The sequence below is a fragment of the Opisthorchis viverrini genome (assembly GCF_000715545.1).
Source record: "Opisthorchis viverrini unplaced genomic scaffold opera_v5_30, whole genome shotgun sequence".
Classification (NCBI taxonomy): Eukaryota; Metazoa; Platyhelminthes; class Trematoda; order Opisthorchiida; family Opisthorchiidae; genus Opisthorchis; species Opisthorchis viverrini.
The window spans coordinates 1682542-1706462 of NW_008751686.1; the positions used below are offsets into that span (position 1 = coordinate 1682542).

Genomic DNA, 23921 nt, shown 5'->3' on the forward strand with positions numbered 1-23921 from the left:
ATATTGCACAGACAAATGCGACAAAATGCTATCGTTGCATTCGGTCGAATGGGTTGTTTTGTGACCAAAAAGGAAAATGCGGCCTGACAGAACATTTGCATGTGGAAAACACAGTTCTATTTGAGAATATCAAGATCGACGGGAAGTTAATGCTCACTGTAGCGATTCGCTAAGCAAATATGCAAAAAAAGTTTGCAGACGAGATGATAATCTCTAAATAAAATGCTCATAGGTCTTCTGCTTCAGAGTCTAGTGTGAACCCACGAGCTGATTTTTATCATGGGACTGCATCGTACAACACAACGTGTCAGCTGGTATTTCGACACGACATAACAGTGAAGAAGGGGATTCAGTTATGCGAAACGACAATGGAGTGTATAACGTCCTGAAGTGCACTACATGGTTTATTCCCAGAATCACTATTTGAAAGCACACATTCAGTACATAGAAAATGTTTTTAGTGACGATTGCGTAACCCATTTCCGAATGCAACCCAGTTTTCGCGTGGCCTACGAGCTGTTTATGATGAACAATGCGGTTGGTTGAATCGAAATTGAACGGGATATTAATCGAGAACAAAGTGAGAATGAGTATAGCGGTTGTTTGACACACGAAAAAGTTGTTTGATGGTTGCGGATCAGATGTGGCGCATGAAACTAGCTGTGCACTTACATACCCAGAAGTCTGTCCCTATAAAACGGAAGGATGATGTCAACAGTAATTTTTTCAGGGTTTATGCTGCAACTGTCTCAGTTCGATAGCCGTAAGAGACCGCTGTCAGTGCGAGAAGCGATGGCGCCTACAGAATGCTGGTTATCTACACACATTAGCCGGATCTCTACCCTTGAGTCACAGTTGGGATTTGCAGTGCTCAAAGGTTTTGTTCACCCATTTTTCAAGTGTAAACGTTTATAACGGAAACTGTGTAATGTACTCAGCTCAGAGAATTCAATATCACATAACAACCGCTCGAATATCTTGCACTTAAAGCTGTATCCGGCCACCAAATCTTCGGCGGGACCAAGCTTTTCCACCTGCACTTGCTCTTTCTCTCTTGCACTTCACCTGCGAAAATGAGGCTGTCACTCATCGATTTGACGGTCAAAAGCGCAAACTACTTCTTACTACATCAACTGACTCAGTAGTCTGTGAAGCTTGAAGTATAAAGAGAACTTTATCAATTTGGGCCCATGTGTGACCGTCAACGAAGCTGAGTAGAGCATTACCCATGAGCCATTTATGCCAGTAGTACAATCAGGTAGTTAAACGAACAGTGGTGTTAAAAACTTTTGTCACAATCAGAGCATTGGACATTCAGGAAATTGGTCACCGGATTCTACCGTGATGCCCCTGAATGAAGTTTCTGCTGTAAAAAGCACAATCTGTACGAAACACTTTAAATAACCAATCTATACCTGTTTTGGTTATTGTATGGTTGGCACGAATTCGTGTGTACCTATGTATAAGTGTAAGGTTCCCTTCAGTTCTACCATGGGGTAGCTTGAGTGGTTTTCGGTGTAGAAAACGAATGGTGCTTTATGAATGTTTGATGCTGTCCTGACGTTAGACTTGGTAGCAACATGTACGCGTATGTGGTCATAGCAACAAACGGTCTGAATGCACGCAAATTTTAAATGATACATAAATTAGGCGTGGAATGGCATGTCTGAGAGCCTCAAATTGATTTGGGTTCGGGTCGGCTGCCTCCAGCTCTTTCCAATCGCAGCAAACCCGCCAACGTCATCTGTGACGCGTATCACGCGACCATGGCGTTCTTGATCCTTGGATATTTCAGCGCGATCTCAGTAGCATGCAGTTGGGATTACACAACATTGATGTACTATATGTTTCTGTCACGTACTATCCGCTCATTTCCGAATATGGGTTGCTTTCCATGTGCTACTGCGCAGTGCAAAGAAAATTGCACCAAATTCGGCACCCCGAGGTTAATCTATGCGCGAACCAGCTGTTGACCTACTCGAGATTTTTCTTTATCCGTAGGAGTAAACTTAGGCCGATTCGAAATTTCACAAACAATGAGCGAATAGTGCGCAGCAAATACGCACCTCAATGCAACCAACAGAGTAACAAAATATAAAAAAATAGTATCATGTGACAGTGAACGTTCGAACCCTCATACACCTTGAAGGCAATAATTCTATAGCCCTCTATGGGTCGGACAGTATCAACGTAAAGTGTTGAAATTCAGACACGAATTTGAGGAAATTTGTGTCAAAAAATTCCAAACTAGATGTACATTAGTTGAACCTTAACAAAGCTACCGTTGTTGATATATTCAACGAAACGCGCATTGTCGCAAACTCCTGAGCGTATGGTAATTCCTGAGTAAAAACAGACGATTTCGGACGGCCTTTAATTTCTCGACTGACCTGGTCTCCAACCACGCAGTAACTCAGTAATTCCTACGGTGGACTAATGTCAAGTGTAGCAAGCATCATCATTATCATTATTGTCAGCTGTAACAACCGCGTACCCGTCGTACAGTGGTTGCAGCTATCGCCGTTTCGTTCACCGATGATTGGAGGGGGGGGAGTAGGTAGCTGCGCACTGCAGGCGGGAAATGATAAATTGGTGCGTGAATCCAGCACTGTCAGTGGGCTGTCAAGCACATGTATCGAGAATGAGTAACACACCGACAAAAACTTCGCTTATTCGCCTTGTCAGTTTCAGTTAATCTATGCTTACCAACCAACAACTTTGGAGTGAGGCCAGTGAAGTAATATGTTCAATTTGTTTCAACAGGTACCCCACACATATATGAGTGTCTCACAAAGAGCTCCCAGTGGTTTGATATTTGAAAAAACATTGTACTTGTACACTTCAAAGTAAATGGGTAGAACATTCTACTTGACCCACAGCACCCGTTTTCTCATTGATGAAAATATCAGGGTGACGTTTTCACCTTAGGATCTAAAACGGTGCAACTTGGTGGCAGTACAAGGAGGTTGTGAAATTCTGACCGAGGTTGCGTCCTGTAAGTCAATCTGTACTAAAAAGCCAAGCAGCTGTTGGGAATCATCACCAGTGAGCACCTAATCAATCTCTAGGAGGATTTGAACAAGCGAACACCCAGCAAGCAGCTGAAGGGGTACTATTCGACTACGAATGGATGACATTAGAAGCTGTGCAGGATGAAATCCGGAATCTTGCGTTCGACAATGAGAATGGACAGATTGGTCTGAGTATCTTGATAGCCTCTTAAACAAGTGCACGTTTGACAACATGTATTTTCTACAGTTGGCACCAAGGTTGCCACTACATCTATTGGTTTTGCGAAGACTCAAAAAGCAGTTGCGCAATTCACTAGCAACTTTAGTGAGAAAGGTGAATAACTAACGAAATTTTTCTGTGTAATAGTGGATGATAACTTGGTTCTAAATTACTAAGATTGGTATCCGCCGTCCGCTCATCATCCACTTATTATAAGCCTATCAGATGGTTTAATGGATGAAAAACCCGAATTATAACTCACTTTGTCAGCATCCACACTGACACCTCCTCCATTAATCTGTAAACAAAAAAGTAGAACTGGTTAACCAGTCACATCATTGGTGCCTGGAAATCACGAAGCAAGTGGTTTTGTCGCCTTTTTTAAAACCAAGTGTGATCAACTGGCCAAAAAACTACGCTCGCAAGCAGAAGGCAACCCTTTAAAAACAACAAAGATTTTCAAACCTCGAAACCAAATGCTAACCACATGCATTTTGATCGGCTGCCAGGTGCCATGAGGGTGCACGTAAATTCTACAATCATTGTGTTGCGCAAGAACAGACATGGGCAAACGTATAGATGGAATATGAGTTCGGGTAACGTTGCTGCCACACGCAGAGAAGTGACCAATCTTTGACCTGGCAGAGAGGTATGAGATTTAGAAAAACTTGGTTCAGAGCACCTATCGGGATGGAATCCACGTGATCCTCTCTGTTCAAGGTCAGCGACGCTGAAAAAATATGGCTGCTAATCCATATCAGTGACGTGGTTTTTGTCAGTTTCTATTCAGTGTCTGAATGAGTGGATGGAGGTATGGGCACCTCATATTGTCTCTTCCCCAATCACTTTTATTCTCTTATTCAAAACCAGGCTTTCAAATATATTATGGTTGTACGCCAGTGAGGCATCAGTGCCGAACATTGGCGTTCTGCTGTCGATGATGAAGGTGATGATGATGATGATGATGATGGCTGAACCATGAGTTTCCCCTCAAGAGGTTTATTTGGGTAGTTTGGGATTTGTGTCCTGCAAACGGTTTTAATGAGGTCACAGAAAACTAAGCTACACAAAATATGAAATGTCCTCCACTCGTCAGTTGCTCCACAATTCAATAGTGTGGATCCGACGAGACATATCCTGGAAGACATGGTACTTAACGACAACTGACAGTGCAAGATGTACTGAGTACATACTCAAGATGTCTTCACAAAAATCGATTCACCGTTTCATATTTAGGTGAGCTTGATGGACGATCCCCTACTGTGTGCCTCAAAACTTCCGGGAAATGCTTAGCTATTTGTGCGTGCCGGGGCAGCAAGCGGTGCGCCTGCAATGACCCATCGGTATTCTCAATCAGCTGAATTTGGTGAATATGACAACGCATAACAGCCCAGTCATCGACGACTTGAAGGATGTCGTTTTCTGTTTATTGTTTTTAGAAGGCAACACAAAATACGATCAAAAAAACGGCCCACTAGCAACAGAATATGGCAGTTCAATGTAAGGCGATAAATTCAGGTAAATTTCGCACATATGCGTGAGAATATTGACGATCAGTCAAAGTAAACTCATACACGGTGTCCAAACGCGCTCCGCCGAGATTCAGGCCTTAATGAATCTAATCAATATGGAACCGGTGATCTGATTTCAAAAAAATTAATTCCGCTGTAAGTGCGCAGTGTTTTAAAGCTGTCATTGACTTCGGGGGCATTTCTCGTTATCACCAAAACAAAAGCACAAAATTCTTGGTGGTTAGTGCCAAACCAAAGAAAATACAGCACACCCTTGGCCAGAGCTGACTATCAATGGTTAATTATCCACAAACTTTTGAAGTGCATCAAACTGACAGCGTGTTATTGTTAGGCGAAAACTACGGCCTTTTTAAACGGTTAGAATGGTGGAGCAATGCGACAGGTTAACTCGTTTATCGATGTTGGACACATGCTTCTTGTCACACTTACTCCGGCTATCACTCGAGGGTCAGCAGTGTGCTCCGTTGGTCCGTTAGGACTAACCGGGATCGGTTCAACATCATCCGCAGATAAATCGTCTAAATCTTTCCCAGTAAACTGTCAGAATTGAACGAAAAAGTCACTCTGGGTATCGTTCAGAAGGTAGGACACATTTGCAAGCATCCACACATTTATTTAATCGGAAGCGTTATCACATCATCCACCTGGGTATCTGGAAGCGTGAAGGAGTTACGTTCGCAGCTTCCTAATCTAAACAATTTTAACCGTTTTGCTGCTTTTGTAAAGTGATTATAAGGTACGAAGGTGGACTAAGAGTAAACTATGCTAAGCCCGCTGGTTCCAAATCCAACCGAATCGTTCAGCTTTGGTACACTTTCAATGCCTCAGTAGCACACAGATAAGACGATACAGGGCTCGAAGAAGAACTGACGGGGACAAGCGGATTCGAAATATGCCAGGCCTTCTGCACAGGTCCTAGATGCTGATGTGCAAGATTCCTCTTGAAAGAAGAAAGCGGCATTTCCCCAATTATGTTCACCTAATACCAAGTTTGATCGAAGTTATGGTTGGAGACGTTAGGCTTTGCAGCAAACTTATCCCTATTCAGCTCAGGCTTTGGTAAACTGAGGAAGAACCTTGCATAGACGTCATTGTAACCGACACAGGCCTACCTAAACTTCACACTATTGAAGTCCTCTGGGACTAACTAGCAAACGTTCCGACGTGACGCTCAGAATTTTCTCAGGTTTTCCTGTATTAGCGAGCGCCTTTCTTGTAAAAACATTCAAAATAGGAAAGCTCTGCTATCAGGGGAACTGCTAAAGGCTCCTTTTTTGTAGATGAATGTTGTCCTGTTCACTGAGCCGAGCAATTCAGTTGCAAGCGTTTTGTCTTCCATCGAGACGACATCATCAGTGCATAGTAGATTGGTGGCGCATCGGTGTGTAGGCGTTGAGCAGCACGGTGCTCATGCTTATACAAGTATCTTGACGCGGGACTGGGGGGTGAGNAGCCGCTTAAACAAGTGCACGTTTGACAACGTGTATTTTCTATAGTTGGCACCAAGGTTGCCACTACATCTATTGGTTGCGCAATTCACTAGCAACTTTAGTGAGAAAGGTGAATAACTAACGAAATTTTTCTGTGTAATAGTGGATGATAACTTGGTTCTAAATTACTAAGATTGGTATCCGCCGTCCGCTCATCATCCACTTATTATAAGCCTATCAGATGGTTTAATGGATGAAAAACCCGAATTATAACTCACTTTGTCAGCATCCACACTGACACCTCCTCCATTAATCTGTAAACAAAAAAGTAGAACTGGTTAACCAGTCACATCATTGGTACCTGGAAATCACGAAGCAAGTGGTTTTGTCGCCTTTTTTAAAACCAAGTGTGATCAACTGGCCAAAAAACTACGCTCGCAAGCAAAAGGCAACCCTTTAAAAACAACAAAGATTTTCAAACCTCGAAACCAAATGCTAACCACATGCATTTTGATCGGTTGCCAGGTGCCATGAGGGTGCACGTAAATTCTGCAATCATTGTGTTGCGCAAGAACAGACATGGGCAAACGTATAAATGGAATATGAGTTCGGGTAACGTTGCTGCCACACGCAGAGAAGTGACCAATCTTTGACCTGGCAGAGAGGTATGAGATTTAGAAAAACTTGGTTCAGAGCACCTATCGGGATGGAATCCACGTGGTCCTCTCTGTTCAAGGTCAGCGACGCTGAAAAAATATGGCTGCTAATCCATATCAGTGACGTGGTTTTTGTCAGTTTCTATTCAGTGTCTGAATGAGTGGCTGGAGGTATGGGCACCTCATATTGTCTCTTCCCCAATCACTTTTATTCTCTTATTCAAAACCAGGCTTTCAAATATATTATGGTTGTACGCCAGTGAGGCATCAGTGCCGAACATTGGCGTTCTGCTGTCGATGATGAAGGTATGATGATGATGATGATGATGATGGCTGAACAATGAGTTTCCCCTCAAGAGGTTTATTTGGGTAGTTTGGGATTTGTGTCCTGCAAACGGTTTTAATGAGGTCACAGAAAACTAAGCTACACAAAATATGAAATGTCCTCCACTCGTCAGTTGCTCCACAATTCCATAGTGTGGATCCGACGAGACATATCCTGGAAGACATGGTACTTAACGACAACTGACAGTGCAAGATGTACTGAGTACATACTCAAGATGTCTTCACAAAAATCGATTCACCGTTTCATATTTAGGTGAGCTTGATGGACGATCCCCTACTGTGTGCCTCAAAACTTCCGGGAAATGCTTAGCTATTTGTGCGTGCCGGGGCAGCAAGCGGTGCACCTGCAATGACCCATCGGTATTCTCAATCAGCTGAATTTGGTGAATATGACAACGCATAACAGCCCAGTCATCGACGACTTGAAGGATGTCGTTTTCTGTTTATTGTTTTTAGAAGGCAACACAAAATACGATCAAAAAAACGGCCCACTAGCAACAGAATATGGCAGTTCAATGTAAGGCGATAAATTCAGGTAAATTTCGCACATATGCGTGAGAATATTGACGATCAGTCAAAGTAAACTCATACACGGTGTCCAAACGCGCTCCGCCGAGATTCAGGCCTTAATGAATCTAATCAATATGGAACCGGTGATCTGATTTCAAAAAAATTAATTCCGCTGTAAGTGCGCAGTGTTTTAAAGCTGTCATTGACTTCGGGGGCATTTCTCGTTATCACCAAAACAAAAGCACAAAATTCTTGGTGGTTAGTGCCAAACCAAAGAAAATACAGCACACCCTTGGCCAGAGCTGACTATCAATGGTTAATTATCCACAAACTTTTGAAGTGCATCAAACTGACAGCGTGTTATTGTTAGGCGAAAACTACGGCCTTTTTAAACGGTTAGAATGGTGGAGCAATGCGACAGGTTAACTCGTTTATCGATGTTGGACACATGCTTCTTGTCACACTTACTCCGGCTATCACTCGAGGGTCAGCAGTGTGCTCTGTTGGTCCGTTAGGACTAACCGGGATCGGTTCAACATCATCCGCAGATAAATCGTCTAAATCTTTCCCAGTAAACTGTCAGAATTGAACGAAAAAGTCACTCTGGGTATCGTTCAGAAGGTAGGACACATTTGCAAGCATCCACACATTTATTTAATCGGAAGCGTTATCACATCATCCACCTGGGTATCTGGAAGCGTGAAGGAGTTACGTTCGCAGCTTCCTAATCTAAACAATTTTAACCGTTTTGCTGCTTTTGTAAAGTGATTACAAGGTACGAAGGTGGACTAAGAGTAAACTATGCTAAGCCCGCTGGTTCCAAATCCAACCGAATCGTTCAGCTTTGGTACACTTTCAATGCCTCAGTAGCACACAGATAAGACGATACAGGGCTCGAAGAAGAACTGACGGGGACAAGCGGATTCGAAATATGCCAGGCCTTCTGCACAGGTCCTAGATGCTGATGTGCAAGATTCCTCTTGAAAGAAGAAAGCGGCATTTCCCCAATTATGTTCACCTAATACCAAGTTTGATCGAAGTTATGGTTGGAGACGTTAGGCTTTGCAGCAAACTTATCCCTGTTCAGCTCAGGGTTTGGTAAACTGAGGAAGAAACTTGCACAGACGTCATTGTAACCGACACAGGCCTACCTAAACTTCACACTATTGAAGTCCTCTGGGACTAACTAGCAAACGTTCCGACGTGACGCTCAGAATTTTCTCAGGTTTTCCTGTATTAGCGAGCGCCTTTCTTGTAAAAACATTCAAAATAGGAAAGCTCTGCTATCAGGGGAACTGCTAAAGGCTCCTTTTTTGTAGATGAATGTTGTCCTGTTCACTGAGCCGAGCAATTCAGTTGCAAGCGTTTTGTCTTCCATCGAGACGACATCATCAGTGCATAGTAGATTGGTGGCGCATCGGTTGTTAGGCGTTGAGCAGCACGGTGCTCATGCTTATACAAGTATCTTGACGCGGGACTGGGGGGTGAGTGGTCTTTGACTATAACTTGTCGTTTGGGGGGGTGAGTGGTCTTTGACTATAACTTGTCGTTTGAATGATCGGTCCCGTTTGTTAGGTGGTTGGATAGCTACCTTCTAAAAGAGACAACGGCGTACCGTTGGCCCACCCCGTGAACACAGGGCACCAGAAGAATGCCGCAGCTCTTTTTGCACTTATCTATATAGTTCCTTCAGGCTTATTAAAGTCTATCAGAACGAATATTTTGGCCACTGCAGAATCCACCTTGGACACCTAAGATATTCAATGGCCTGAGCTTTGTAATAAGGGTCAGTACTCATGTAACCACTAAGTCAGGTACAAAAAATCACGTAAATCGTACATCCTGTGAGGTTTTTCACAAACTACGAGTTGAGTGTTGACCAGAGGATTTTAGTCCAACTGAGATCGTCGCACATCTTATTGCTTTTGCTATGTCTTTATATATGCATATATTCAAGTCTGACAAAGACAGATATTCACTTTTGGGTCCGTTTTGTCCCGAGCCATGCTACGGTAATCGTTTAAGCGAATCAACTGACAAGATCTCTCCAAAGAACACGAAATATGATATTCGTATTATGTGCAAAGCTCCTCTTGACCTGGGGCAACTGATACATCGTCACTACTTCAGAATAAACAATCTGAAACACCTCCAACTGACAGAAATTGATAGTGAGAACCCCGCTTTGTAATCCGCACGGACTTGTAAGGTCTGCATCCAAAGGTAGTGAGGTGCACGCAGATCGGATCATATAGACTCAGCCTCAGCATTAGACCACAGAAACTTCCTGACTAATCTTCTTTTCGACCAAAGCAGTATATGAAACGAACACGATTTCATCACGCATTATCACTCCTGGTTTGTCATCCGCACGGAATACTTACCTATCAATAATTTGATATTTGAAGCTACTTTGCGGTTGACTATCAAGTAAGCTGCGCCCCTGAGTTCTCATTAATCAAGCACCCAATGATAACCCAAATTTTTCAGACACAGAATTGTAGACTAGCAACTACAGAACCAATTGTGACCTAGTGTAATAACATCACTTCCTATATTTTCCTCTTTTCATTCACGCTTTAAAAGTAATGAGGAATTTTTTATTGGACTCCTTGTACTCATCCGTTTCAAGGTTATTCACCAACAGTAATATTCTGCGAATGATTAGGCCTGATTAAGTTCATGGAACTCAGTGAAAATTTTCTGCGGGAATGGCGGTTCCACAACACTCACTGAGTGGACTTCGTCTTCTTGCATCCAACCCGATGTGGCGGGATCAGTCCAACCCAAATGGTTAGAATCTCCATTTCGTTGCATCCGAATCGCCTTTGCTATTCCATTTGCAGTTGTTTGGGGGATCCGGGAGCTTGTCCGTCTAGGAGGTTCAGGACACGCGCGCTGGTGTTCCATGCGAAGATAGGATTTGTGTATCTCCTTCTCTTGACGCTCAACTGCACGCTTTGCGGAATAAAACAGACAATCAGAATATCACGTGGGGTGGAGAAGTACAAACGTCGCGAGCAAATATACAGGAATGGTATATGAAGAGGGTTTTAACGTTATGTGAAATGTAGAACGAGAACAAAGCACCAGGTTGTTACGGGGAGACAGAATTTGACGGTGACTTACTAGGGTACGTGTGAAATGCATGAGGTCCTTAAGTATATGAGTAACCAAAGATCGATATGCCATGTACAAAGAAGTACATGCTTGGAGGTAACAGTCTACTATAAGAAATGACCATCTTCCTTGCGACTTTGTCAACTTATCATTGACTATTGCATGCAGTTTAATAGCAGGATCCAGATACGAGAACATAGTCAACTGCCTCGTGTTTATCTTTTTCGATTATTCAGTAAGTTTCAGCAAGATTAAATGAGTAGGCCCTTGTTAACCTGTGTCCATACTGAAGGTGTATAAACAGGAATTTCCGGAGTGTTCCGCCTCTAGGCTTCTCTGGCTTCCATGAAGTATGGTTGGAGAGTACTATGTACTGAACATTGTATCTCATATCTCATATCTCATAAAACATAGCTGCACACTCTAGAATATAACACTAAGAATCCGTAAATATTCAAGAATTTTTGTTAGTGGTCCTATTCTATTTCAGAGCTTGGAGCGCTTTATCTGGGCACAAATACTGGGATGTGAAATGTGAAAACATCATGTTGTCCTTTAGACAGCATGTGTCCGGCTGCTGCTGACTCGGAGATGAGCAGATCAGCAACAGAACTACGGTTCACAAAACTTCGAGGACAGCACCCCAATCCAGATGGTTGGATTGGGCTGTAGACTCGCAGTCGTCAAATTTTCAGCCGGTAGACTGCAGCGTGACACACCTGTCTTTTTGTCTGTTCATCCGCCGTTACGTCCTGACCAAGAAAATAATGTACGGACGTGACCTTAGCCGTCTGCGCTGTTGACTCGGGTCTGAGTCGGGCGTGTCAGCCACGTGATAGCTTTCCAGCCGGTTGCGTTGTCATCTATAAAAACCTATTAGGCCTGTCAGCAGCGCACCACTACTTGGATCAAGGGCCTGTGCGGATGCCTTGACAGCAGGCCATTTCCTCCAAAATGGGGGCGAGTTACTGTCTCTATGATGGCGTGGCAGGCTTACCAATAGGAATCGCGCATACATGGCCGTTAATCTAACTACACATTTGAAGGGCACCCAAAATGGAGGCAATGGCAGATTAGCTCACAAGACTCTTTCTCCTATGTCTGATTTTGCTGTATTGCTCAAACCGTGAATACACAGAAACGAGAAAACGCATGAGCACTAAGGTAACAGATATTGGAAATGCTTCTTAATAATGGACGTGATGTATAGGCTGAACCATTCACTTTATTCAAACTCCTTGCTGCGTGCAATTTGAATAGATCAGAACATGCTTGGTTTGAGAGTTATACGATTTCAGGCTTACCAGATTTTGCCATGTGGAGGATTCAACGACATTTTCATCGGGAGCAGCGAAAAGCGGTAACCAGTCGGTCTGAAGAAGCAACGTAATGACCACTTATCGTCAACAAGCAAAAACAGCCATCTGCTATGCCATATCCCAAGTAATCAAATTTCACTGGGTTAGATGCATTCGTAAACAAGCACTCTATGCAAATGACAGATAAATTTTAAAAGACCTTATTTAATTAGACTCTACTTGCTTAAACTGCCTGTGTAATTCAAATAGCTTAAAACATTGGTGGACCTGTACCAGAAGTCCAGCCTCCTGTTCAAGAAACAAACAACCTTGACTTTACTGAGTAGCCTAGTAAACTGAAGGCCCAAGAGAAAACCGGTGACTGTCAATGTGCCAGCGTGCAGTCACAGGATGCGTCGATAAGAAGGTTGGAATCGAAATGGAATTAGTCATCTCGAAATGCTGAATGACCAATCGCCTAGATATCTAGAAAACAGCCATTGGTAGTTCTCGTGGAAAACTTCGTGAATGTTCGTTTTGACGATTCAAACGGATAGAACCTTCAAGCAGCCGATCTTTTCACTTTGTGCAAACTTTTGAACAGGAATTGTGATTTTCACGCAATCACAAAAGTGACGACTCGAATACCACCAAAATAATCTAGCGTGGAAACTGAGACCAAACTGGGTGCACAAAACTACTGCATCTCGTCAGTAAGTAAACTGCACAAATCTACATCAGCAAACATCTCAAGCACAATAGTGTTCCATTTATAATACAGCAGCGTTTCAGTTGGCACGTCTTTTGATCTGCATTGAAATGAACTTACAGCGAAAGGAAGTCCGCGCATATCCTGCATTTGGTTTGTTCGAGTGAGAAAATACAAATACCGGTTGAGCTTCAAGTGATCAAATTTAACATCTTCCTTTGTCATGTTCAAAGCAAAATAACCTTTTGGACGTACAGTACATGCAACATAAGTTGCCTGGGTAACTTTCACCTGTTCTTCGCAAATGATTGTTGTAGTGAGATCAACATATGGAGCTTTGTCTCATATGGAAGTAGACTTGGCTCCTCGGGGTTAGGGGTGATTGGCTAAGTAATAAGTCCTATCCGGGAGTGAGATGAGTAGAAGTGATCCCTTTCTCTGTGCTGCTGCGCTTTAAACTAATAAGCACTCTAGGCTAGTATTCGTGACCGGTTGGCGGATGATAAGAACCTTTGTTGGACGATTGTTTGTGTTACACCGAGGGACCTGATGCATTAATTTTTCGCCACAAAAGTCTGTTTGGAATAAATTTTCATAGGGTGAGAATTCACAATAAAGTGTCGTTTTCTTAAAGCTCAGGAAGCGTGCGTTTTGTGCCACCTACCAATATCATCACTATCAACAACACCAGAGGTAGATTCACATCTCGGCTTCAGTAAAACAGGCTTCCAATTCTGCTTCCAATGCAAAACCGTAGAAGTTCTTCAGTTGGTCTTCACGCATATGCGTCGATTGCAGGCTTCACAGAAGCCTGTACAAATCAAAACAAGAGAAATCAGGTGAAACGCTCCAGGAAATCAGTAGACACCACGTAAGCATATACGAGCAGCTACGCAAAGCTAACTGTACCAAAACGATGCAAACGACTTCACGGCTGACCATTTTTTTTCAGTACAACTGATCAAGAGCGCCACAGATGTAAAGCAGAATCGGGTGCTGCTAATCCAATTGTCAGTAGAGGCAACTTCTAACCCGTGGTGATCGTGAAAGTACGCCCTGGCGCGATGCTTCTCAGCATTTCTAGCCTGATACACACCATTCCACTTGTGTACCAGTAAATTAAAATTGAAACTCGTTCGCATCTTTGTTGCAGAGAAGTAAATTGAGTGCCGTTCTTGCGTAAATCAGATGCAACACTAAGAACGAGTGGCCTCCGCACTAACTGGAATCTTGAAACTCCACCATAGCAAGAACCACTGACCTAGTGAGTTCGCAAGCTGAACCAAAACAATAATTATAAACTGACCTTTAGATACTGCGGTAACTAAAATAGTTTAACGGAATTTTCAAAGGGAAACTGCCGCATTGTCTTTTGGAGCGAAGTGTAACATGCTCACCTCAGGAGGAAATTCAAAGGGAAGATCACCATAGTTTAGTTCCAGAGTGGTATCTACCAGGGACGCAGCAGGGAAGATGGGGTCACCTTGTTTGAGGAACTGTTCAGGTAGCCAGTAGGCACTGCCAAACAGACGACCATTTTTAGACCACTGAACCACACCAGTATCCAGATCCAGGAAACACCCGATAACGTCATCCTTTCCAAAGGCCTGTAACAAAGTAGACCAGAAACGATCTGCAAATGTGTACAACACTATCAGCTAAATTGTTTTTTTTTCTAGTTTCGAAAAGCTTGTGGTTAATGACCTACCAGACTACACTTGGCCAGATACGGACTTTGGCAGAACCCCGTACTCACATAATTTGAAGTTCACTTCAAACGTTCCGCTTGTCATTGGTGCTTCCTAAATTCATGCTAATCATGAAACAAAACAACGGGCCTGGAAAACGAACGTTATTTACACGAATACCCAACTCATCCTCGATCAGTTGCTTTACTGTCGATTTCGCCCATAGCCGACAATCCCCCAAACCATTATGCTCCAAAACTTTAAGCGTTACATACAAAAGAATAACAACACATGAACTTAATCACAATACAAATGTAAACGGTGTTGCGGAATATAGGTAGCTCGATTGCGCTGCTTGGTTGTTGGTCGGTTCATCGAGCTTGGTAGCTGAGTTGAAAAACGTTTCATCACGATTCGAGGTGACATCGTCAGTTCTAGGTTGAATGAGTAAATTCCTCCTCTTCTGCGCGAATCGTAAAACTCACAAACGAGACAAATAAAACCCTGAGGAGGCTGAAAGATCTTCACGAAATCACAGAAGAAGAGTACTGGAAAATGAAGTTTTGCGCCTCAGAAGTTGCCAGATTCCACGGACATCCAAAGGTTCACAAAGAAACAGTCCCATTGCCCCAGATAGTCTCAATACCAGGAACGCCCACAAACGGTATCTCAAGACAGCTATGAAAGTGGGTGAAGTATCTTATCAGCGGGTCTCAGCATTCAGTCAACAATGCAGGACAATTTCCGGAGAGACTAAAACCGTGAGAATTGAAGATGAAATAATGATGTCCTTCGATTTAGGCTCACTGTTCATGTAGGCTGAGAGCTCCAATGGGATCACCAAACTCTGTCTTCATCGCGGAAATTACAATGAAGAAACTGGAGCAGGCTGTGCTACCAGATATTAAACCGAAAATATGAGTACGATATGTAGACGACACATTTGCCACTATAACGAAAAATGAACTTCCACGAGCGAATCAACTAATTAACAACGTGTTTTCGACATCCACTTCAGGATAAAAAAGTAGAACAACAAGATGGCATATCTAAGTGTGCTCGTCACGAGGAAAACAGACAGCCGACTGCAAACTGAAGTATACACGAAAGAAACGCACACGAACCAGATACTGAACTACGTCAGCAATTGTCCAAACTGTCACAAACGAAGATTTAATCGAACCCTATTCAAGCTGAGCGAGATGCACTGCAACACAACAGAGCCAGTCATTCGAAAAAAATGGCAACTCAAGGAACTCCATATGATGATGCTTAAAAGTAACACCAAACCGTTTTGCCAACACATCCAGAACAGGGAATGATTACGCTCCCGTACATCAAAACCGTCGCCAAAGTGACTGCAGGACATTTATGGCAACATGGGAAAACAGTCGCCTTCAAGCCTATGAACATACTGAGAAAAAGCCCTCTCGAGACCAAAGGGAAGGTTGGATGCGATGAAGAAGGCGAGTGTTACCTACAAACTTCAATGTAACCTCTAAGACAAACACTATGTTGGCCAGACTGGAAGATTACTAGCCACCAAAGTACACGAGCACAAGCTTGCCATCAGAAGACATGACCTTATGTCACTAATTCAAGTAGGATAATTTTCATGCAAGAACAAAATGGGAGGTGTTGGACTCCACACAATATTCCATCATTAAACACATCGATATCGACCCAGTCTATCAGGCGATACGAACAAAAGAAACACGCAGTCAGGGGACTCTGAACCCCATGGGAAGTCAAACAATCTGACGACAACCAGCGGACCCATCAGATTAAGGAAAGCTACTAATATTAAAAGGCTAGTGAATCAACAAATCAAATGGGACAGTATCAAACTGCGAAGTACGAATGAAACGGTCCAATCACAACGGAGGAGCAAAATGGCCCAATTGAAGGCGCCCAACGAACCAACCAAATATAAGGGGATGAGACCACGGCGCAACTAAGATCCCCAGGTGCCCAGTCAAAGTACGTGAAGACCACCTCGAGACCACCTTACAGCTATTAGACGCTGTTTAGAAACTATATAAGCACAGGCAGGAGGGGAGCAATTTACCCAGTCAACCTAACAGTGACGATGTTACCAGGATTAGTGATGGAACGTTAGCAATTCAACTAGCAAACTGGACTAACAGACCAACATCCAAACAGATGTAGGATTAACTAAAGATCATTGACAAACCACTCGGTTTTTACAACCCGTAGTTTGATTAAAATCATGGCTCAGTAGTGGTCTCTTTTTACTCTTAATGTCGCCCGTGGTTGGTCAAAGGCAGTTTTACGTCTGCGAAATCGTATCCTTCCCAATGAGGAAACCGATTTTTCAAAATTTGGACATATGGTCTACCGGGGAGTCTGACGGAAGAATAATGTAGTCTACTTGTGAAAGGATTAAAGAACAAATCGAAATGCCCAGCTTGCAAGATGTAGTTTAGTTGTGGGGTCTGGAGATTGGATGGCAAACGTTCTATTATCGACCGAGGAGATGTCGTCCGCGCGCGACTGGGGGAGTGAACATATAATCAGCAACCTTGATGGAAAAACAGCAAAGCATCGGAGCTACCTATATTTCGCAAAAATGCCAGTGTATAGGTTAGTTTTGCTGACAGGTACGCACATATGTAGCAGCAGGTTACTGTTATAGGGCTGCACGAGGCGAAGACAATACAGAAGCAGAATTTGAAGAGAGGACAGTCAGCTGGTTTACGGAGGCACAAAACGCGACCGTTTTCAAAACACCTCCACTATGTAGCCCTTACGACAATTTCAACCAGCAAGAAGGATTTTCAAGCGCTAACCCTGTGCAAAGTAAAAGTCATGCTATTTGTTGAAACGATCTCCAGATAGTAAGTAGTATTGCAAAGCGGCTTTTCTGGACACAGACGTCAACGTCTGGTCTGCAAATTGAAACCAACCCGTACAGCTAATTGGTAATTCATCGCTCGACCAATTATTTTGAGTAAAAACGAACCGCTCATTCGCTGATTCTTAAACGGAATTCTTTTCGGGTCAGGATTTGCATTACGTTCCACATGACACCAGATGACACAGTTGACATTGCAGTTATATAGTGCGATATGCGCTTTAACTAAACTGAGGTTTTATACATGCTACTGTGTAGAAAAAATAACATGAAAACGAGAGAACGAACCAAAACATTCGGAAAAAGTAAGGTGATACGACACATAGAAGACATACTTCACCATAATTCTCGATTACATCACCATGCAGTTTTTTGCCTTGGTGCCCGGTGATTCCAAATCCGTCCCGGTCGGCACCGAATCCGTAACCAAATGCATCGTAGCCGAGGTCTAGATTGGCGCCGTCCAAAGACCAGCCGATTCGGGCCAAACCGGAGTCCTCCATTACCTTGACTTCGTAGTAGTATTTTCCTCCACCACAAATGCCCTGTAATGCATAAGTCAAGCAAAGTCAGGAATGCTCAAAAGAAGCAATCGATGGGAAAAAACTGATAAATACACTCATCTGGGGTAGATAATCGTGCCCCTATGGCTAGTCAGTTTACCGTGTTTCAAGCTTGGACTCGATTGACCGTGGTGGTCTGAATAGCCTCGCTGACCTGTCTCTTCATTGAAAATCTCAATTTCATGCTGAATCTTGGCAGACACAGGAGTACATGGAATTTCTCATGTGAATGCCCTCCATTCACCCTACAAGTCTTCAGTCCAAGTGACTAGGTTTAAAGGGAACTTTCTGTATTCATTAATCTTGCTGAGTGTCATTCTGGGGACTTTTGCAAGCTCCAGACTGGTGTATTTACCTTGGCGACTGGTTGGTTTTTCTACATGGCGCTAGCAAAATCGGTGCCGTGTAGACAAGTTACCTTCATGTAAGCAACAAAAATAATAGTTTATTGATAACTCACTTTATTGACGCGGAAGCCCTGCCACCCAGTGTTTGCCACTGCTTGAACCATTCGTCCGTTGGGAGATATCAGGAGGTTTGTGCTAGAGCTAACGTCGGCCGGGTTCACCCGCCAGCCGACATTGCGGTTTCCTACCCGGTTGACTTCGGGTGTGTTTGCAACCGGAACCCATGGAGCTCCACTGGTTGAATAGTGCGTGGGAGGAAATCGGAATGGCCTGTAACCAAAGTTAAAAGCCACACGAGCATCCTTCAGCGACGCAGCTGAAAAAATCAGAAAAAAGGGGACGGGTTGGATTTTAAAGTGTGAGCACATTGAAAATGAGTAGTAAAATGACCGGTGTAGTGAAAAACCTGCTTGAAACAATGAAATCAAGAAAGGTGAACCGCGAACCTATTGTGCAGCAAGCGACCAGCGTCTCATAGTATGCCATCCTGACGCGGAGGAACAGTCTTGAAGTGGCTTAAGAAATCAGACTTATATCCACCTGACAAGTGGTAATGTGCACAGACATTGCACACCTTTTTTGATATGATGCTACTTATAGAGTTGATACAAACCTGACAACCCAATACTAACTTCGCCTAGTTCCCAAAGATCCCATCAACCTCAATTTCTTTTTCGACACCAAAATAGACACACGTACGGATATGCACTCACTTGCGCAATAACTTGGTGCTAACGGAAGACTCAAATTAATTTCAGATAAATCTCTCGTCTGCACTGATCACGTACGAGATTAGATTGATGGAAATTCGAGGACCAGGCCTAGCGTTTCAAAATGGGCGAAAGTGGATGCAAATGAGAATCGGTTTAGGTCAATTACAAGCTAACTTGCGAATGAACAGAAGTTGTGCGATACCATCTTTTGACAATCTTCCAATCAGCAGCTGCTCCCAGCGGTGGAATCTTCAATGGTCATGACCTGCAAATGGTTGAATTACTTTTGACCAAAGCATGCAGTACTCATCTTCTATTACGTCTTTCTACACTATGACTGGCTCTCTTTGACCTCTGTCAATATTTAGACTACTGATAGCTCCAGACTATGAACCTTTCCAGTGTGACCAAATCCCAGTTGATGTGGATGTTTTGAACTTGAGTACCTGAATGTGACTTTCATTGTGATCATATCATCCGACTGTCTTTGTCTTTGATCACTAACCGACTCAGAAATGACGAGGGGAACTGTTAAAAATATTAAAAAAATAGTGAGACTCAGCGTGAAGCAGGCGGTGTGATCGGTTGGTAATGCTGCAACCGGCTAAGCGAAAACCCTGAACCCGTTTCTTGAAAGATGGATAAAGGCTAACCGTGTCCAGTTCCAGCCTTAAACAGCCGGCCACAAAAAAACTGTTTTCAGCATCCAAAAACCGGAATGTGTTAGAAATTAGCGTTCAGCTATTCTAGTTATTTTCCCTGATCTAACTTCGTTCATCTCACTCAACAGGACCCAAGAGAGAACTGAGGCAGCTTTCGTAAGACAGCATGGGGAGAATAATGATGAGAAGACAGAAAGTTGGAAACAAACGGAACTTTGTCACAAGGATGTGTGAACATACCAGGGAACAGTGAATCGTTCACCGAGATTGAACATGGTTTTCTAAGAGGAGCTGGACCAAGCAATTGGCCATTGTGACTCCATTGTGCGGAAAGCCGTTTTCCGTCAGAATCCAATTCCAAGTAACATCCGATACAGTCACCGGGAGACACATTCAATCCATACTGTTCTGGCACGTTACCGTGAAATAATAGGCCGCTCGGGTTTGGTCTGACAAGTTTCTTAGGATCTGTTTGAACGACAGTCAGAAAAAATTCCTCTCTATCAGACGTGTCATACAGATGTTTCGGTGTTGACTTTATTGAAACAAATATGGTGTAATTCGTACCAAGTGTCTGTTCAGTGCGAATTAAGGATAATTTGTTCTCAAATAAGCCGAGGGCGTTCTCAAGCCAAGACGAGAAATATTCCAACAATGTGAATTATCTGGTGTGGGGCGTTGATCGGGTTAATAAGTCCTGGACTTACAAGACAGTAAATATAACCAATCAGATAACGTTGACGGTGAGCCGATGGGCTCATAGGGGAGAAAGTGCAAGGATAAGGAGTGAGACTTGCACGAATCAGCGAAACACGAGCGAATAAATGAAGAGTGATTGGAACATTGATGCGAAAATTTTGCCCCAAAGTCGAACGTCCGTTATGTCATGTTAAAAAAGCCTTTGGGTTTGCGGGTTGCAGCAAGGAAACGGCGCGTATTCGTTCGTTTACTTTCATGCACTCCAATAACGTCAGATGATCTGTCTTCGAGAGTCTCACTAGAACGGCTGGTGATGTACTACCCTATTTTCAGTTTCAATGTGCTGTTGGGTTAGTGCTGTAGCCCTCAGGTTTTAAGGTGGACGTATTGTTTGAGTTGACTGTATTCTATTCAAACAAAATTTGACTCAATTTTTGGCTATGTTAAGTGGATGGGAATCTTGTTGGTTGCTACAAGAGAGATCCACTATCAACATACAAGACTGCGTCACCTATTTAATGTGATAATATAACTAGCGTCAAGGCTGGGACCGGTTGCTATACATCTCAAACACTATGTACCAACCACTCTCCTACAGCGACTGAATAAATTTGTTTAATGTTTAAAACGTCAGTTGAAACACTTCCTGCAGCATACTTAGCCCGTTGGCGATCGTCTTCAGCCAACCTCCCCAGCAGCAGTTCCAGGAGCCTTCTGGTAGGGTGATTCCACCAGCTCTAACTTGCACAGTTCGTCCGAGGTTTCAGTAGGATCACACTAGCACAGTATAAAGCCCTTGAGATCATCAAAAAGTTTCACCAGTAGAAGTGTCTGGCCCTAGAAGAGGAATTTAATGCACGTTTGATCCTAACTGGAACACTCAAGGGGAACATAACAGGATTTGGTTGGCTGATGTTTGGACCAACAGTTCACATTCCTACTCTCGACACCAAGTAGTCGTCTACATATCCCGTGCGTGCGGCTTTACGTTTGTGTTAACTGTGAACCTGAACCCCAAGTGATAGAATCCCGCCACATCGTCTGATAAATCCCAGTCAGGGTGGGAGACGTGATAGATTACTTTGCAATTATTACTTGTAAAAAATCCAAACCGACGGATTGGTAGTGATCGGGTCCTTCGTGAAGAGACTGGACCGTTAAGAACAATTGTGTGACTATTCACTCCGGACTAATTTTGACGCTATGCTATAGCAGGAAAAATCATCTGGAGTTTCTTTATATTTATGGAAGCCCAAACAACACTAGGTCTTTTTGGCTCTAGTAGAAAGTCGTTATATGACGAACTCCTGAAAACGGACGACAGTTGTCCTAGTTGTCAGCCGATCCAGTTCCGTGTTCGTTGTGCTGGTGCAGGCTCTCAGGACTAGTTCAGATAATTTGTCCACTAGACTCGAATGTAATTTTAGCACCAAAGGATTTAACAGTGCCGATTTACACCCTCATCAATACTATGTCCTGCAGAAGTGAAGACTTCATCTGCACCACCATGTGTATGTCGTATGTGTATAAACGACCAGCTAATTCGCCTACATCGGTGATGTTGGTTACAACTTATTTGTGTCTGTTGGAATAGGTGTCATCAGTGTTGTTAGAAGCCATTGAGTCAAGCTTGCTGTCCGTCATTCTTATTCCTTTGTAAGATCAGGAATATTGCACATCTATTCGGTCTACCGGTGAAGAAATTTTTGATTCGACCACCAAATGGCACAAGTGACGAGGGAAACTAGCGACTTAAAACAAATTTTGTCGGTGAAAAATCGACACGCTGTACTTGTTAATCGAATCCATATGCGAAAACTGTTTCGTTCACTTACCATCTTGATCCACTCCGTAGCCGAATCCATTTGAATCGGTACCTAGAATGAGGTTTGCGTTGTTTGTGGACCAGCCAAGTCGAACTGAACCCTCTTCAATCATAATTGCCTCAAAGAAGTACGCACCGGGCCATTTAACACCACGATTACATCGGCAGCCCTAGATAAAACAGGATAGCTCGTGAGATGTAGGGATCCTACGGTACTAGGTGGAGCTTAGTGACTAGAATGTGACAGGAGCGAAGTAGTATTGGTCCTTATGGGGACACTACCATAGTGTACCTCATTATCAGAGTCTAACTAGAGACGAGCGTTCACCAAAATTTCCCAGAAACCAGGTGCAAAAAGATATATAATTCAGATCTTATTCAATCATATATTTGCACAACATAGAGCTCTAACTGTGTTGGCGGGTGTCGAGGAGGTCCAGTATGTCAATACTGAATTAAATTGGGTACGGAACTTGACTTAAGCAACAAGACGAAATGCTATGTGAAGCTTGAATAATGATAGTCAAATACTGGCTGCGAATCACGGACAGAAAATAACTCCCTATAGCAGCCTATTGAATCAAGAAGTGTTGCGTGCAAACAGAACTGCGTGAGTAGCTTCACTAGCGACTGACATATAAAGGGGAAGCAAACCAAATAAATAGTGAAAAATTTTTTTTAATGTATTGGAGTTTTTCATCCTCACTTTCCTATTCGTCTTCCTACCATCCTCTAGGCAAATAAACAACAGTCAGCACTTTTCCAAACTAATTATTTGCAAGATAAGAGTACCGATCGAAAGTTCGTGAGGAGTCTTGCCTCAACTAAGTACCTTGTTGGAACGTGAAGGGTATGATGAAAGAGCTAATGGTCAAAGCTAGACAACGAGCAGACTTGGCACCCTCTTGTGGCTATCAGTGAGCAAGAAGCTTAGCCAGCGGTTAGTGTCGATGTTGTGGTCAACGAAGATTCATACGACTTAACTGGTGATTCAGAACCACATGTGATAACTAACACAGGCAAGAGCACATCCAGCCAAGGAGAGCGACACATTGGCCAATAACAGTGCACAGTCCTCTAGTGGTGTGGTCGAAAAGTCACTATTGGATATGAGATTTGTTCTGCAGCTGAGTGTGACTACCAGACATCAAGCCATTGGTTGATGCTGTCGACGTAACACAGTTAGTTGGGTTTGGCCTAGAAGGGAGAAAATCTACCTCTACATTGACAAACCGCGAGCAGGATCATTTGATATTTTTCCAAAAAGCTCAAGGTGACTGAGTTTTTTCCAAAACATTAGTGAATCGAACAGGGTAATACGACAAACGGCCAACTCGCTATCGTGTTAAACAAACAATTCTGACTGTCACATAAATATCCGCCACACCTGATAACCGCTGTTCACAGAACTAGAGACGGAAAACAAAAGAATTCACATAGCCTCATGTATGGAATAATCAACATATAAACGCCAAATTCAACTAACGATACAAAATGCGATTCTCATAACTGGTTCCTCTCAGTTGCGGTTACCCAGAAGACCTATTTGTATTTCTTCGTTCGGAAAAGTGGGTTTACCTTGTGGAAAGGATTCACTCTGTCACTTGTTCGTCAATGTACTAGGGGACTGATGTTCTCCTTAAACGAAAGTGCAAAGC

At 43.2% G+C, this 23921-nt stretch overlaps 2 protein-coding genes across 2 annotated transcripts in view; one reads left to right on the top strand and one right to left on the bottom strand.

The window, feature by feature from the left end:
* The window catches only part of T265_02465 (hypothetical protein), a gene marked incomplete at both ends in the record, with an annotated part of 99781 nt that overhangs the window by 1873 nt on the left and 73987 nt on the right, over window positions 1–23921 (bottom strand). The window contains 10 exons of the mRNA XM_009166714.1: window positions 3494–3529; window positions 5193–5300; window positions 8173–8280; window positions 10438–10662; window positions 12129–12197; window positions 14229–14438; window positions 17730–17939; window positions 18418–18680; window positions 19980–20207; window positions 22274–22433. Of these exons, the coding sequence (XP_009164978.1) occupies window positions 3494–3529; window positions 5193–5300; window positions 8173–8280; window positions 10438–10662; window positions 12129–12197; window positions 14229–14438; window positions 17730–17939; window positions 18418–18680; window positions 19980–20207; window positions 22274–22433 (1617 nt within the window). The remainder of the gene's footprint in view (window positions 1–3493; window positions 3530–5192; window positions 5301–8172; window positions 8281–10437; window positions 10663–12128; window positions 12198–14228; window positions 14439–17729; window positions 17940–18417; window positions 18681–19979; window positions 20208–22273; window positions 22434–23921) is intronic.
* The window catches only part of T265_02466 (hypothetical protein), a gene marked incomplete at both ends in the record, with an annotated part of 82157 nt that continues 75301 nt past the window's right edge, over window positions 17066–23921 (top strand). Inside the window, one exon of the mRNA XM_009166715.1 lies at window positions 17066–17123. Within this exon, the coding sequence (XP_009164979.1) occupies window positions 17066–17123 (58 nt within the window). The remainder of the gene's footprint in view (window positions 17124–23921) is intronic.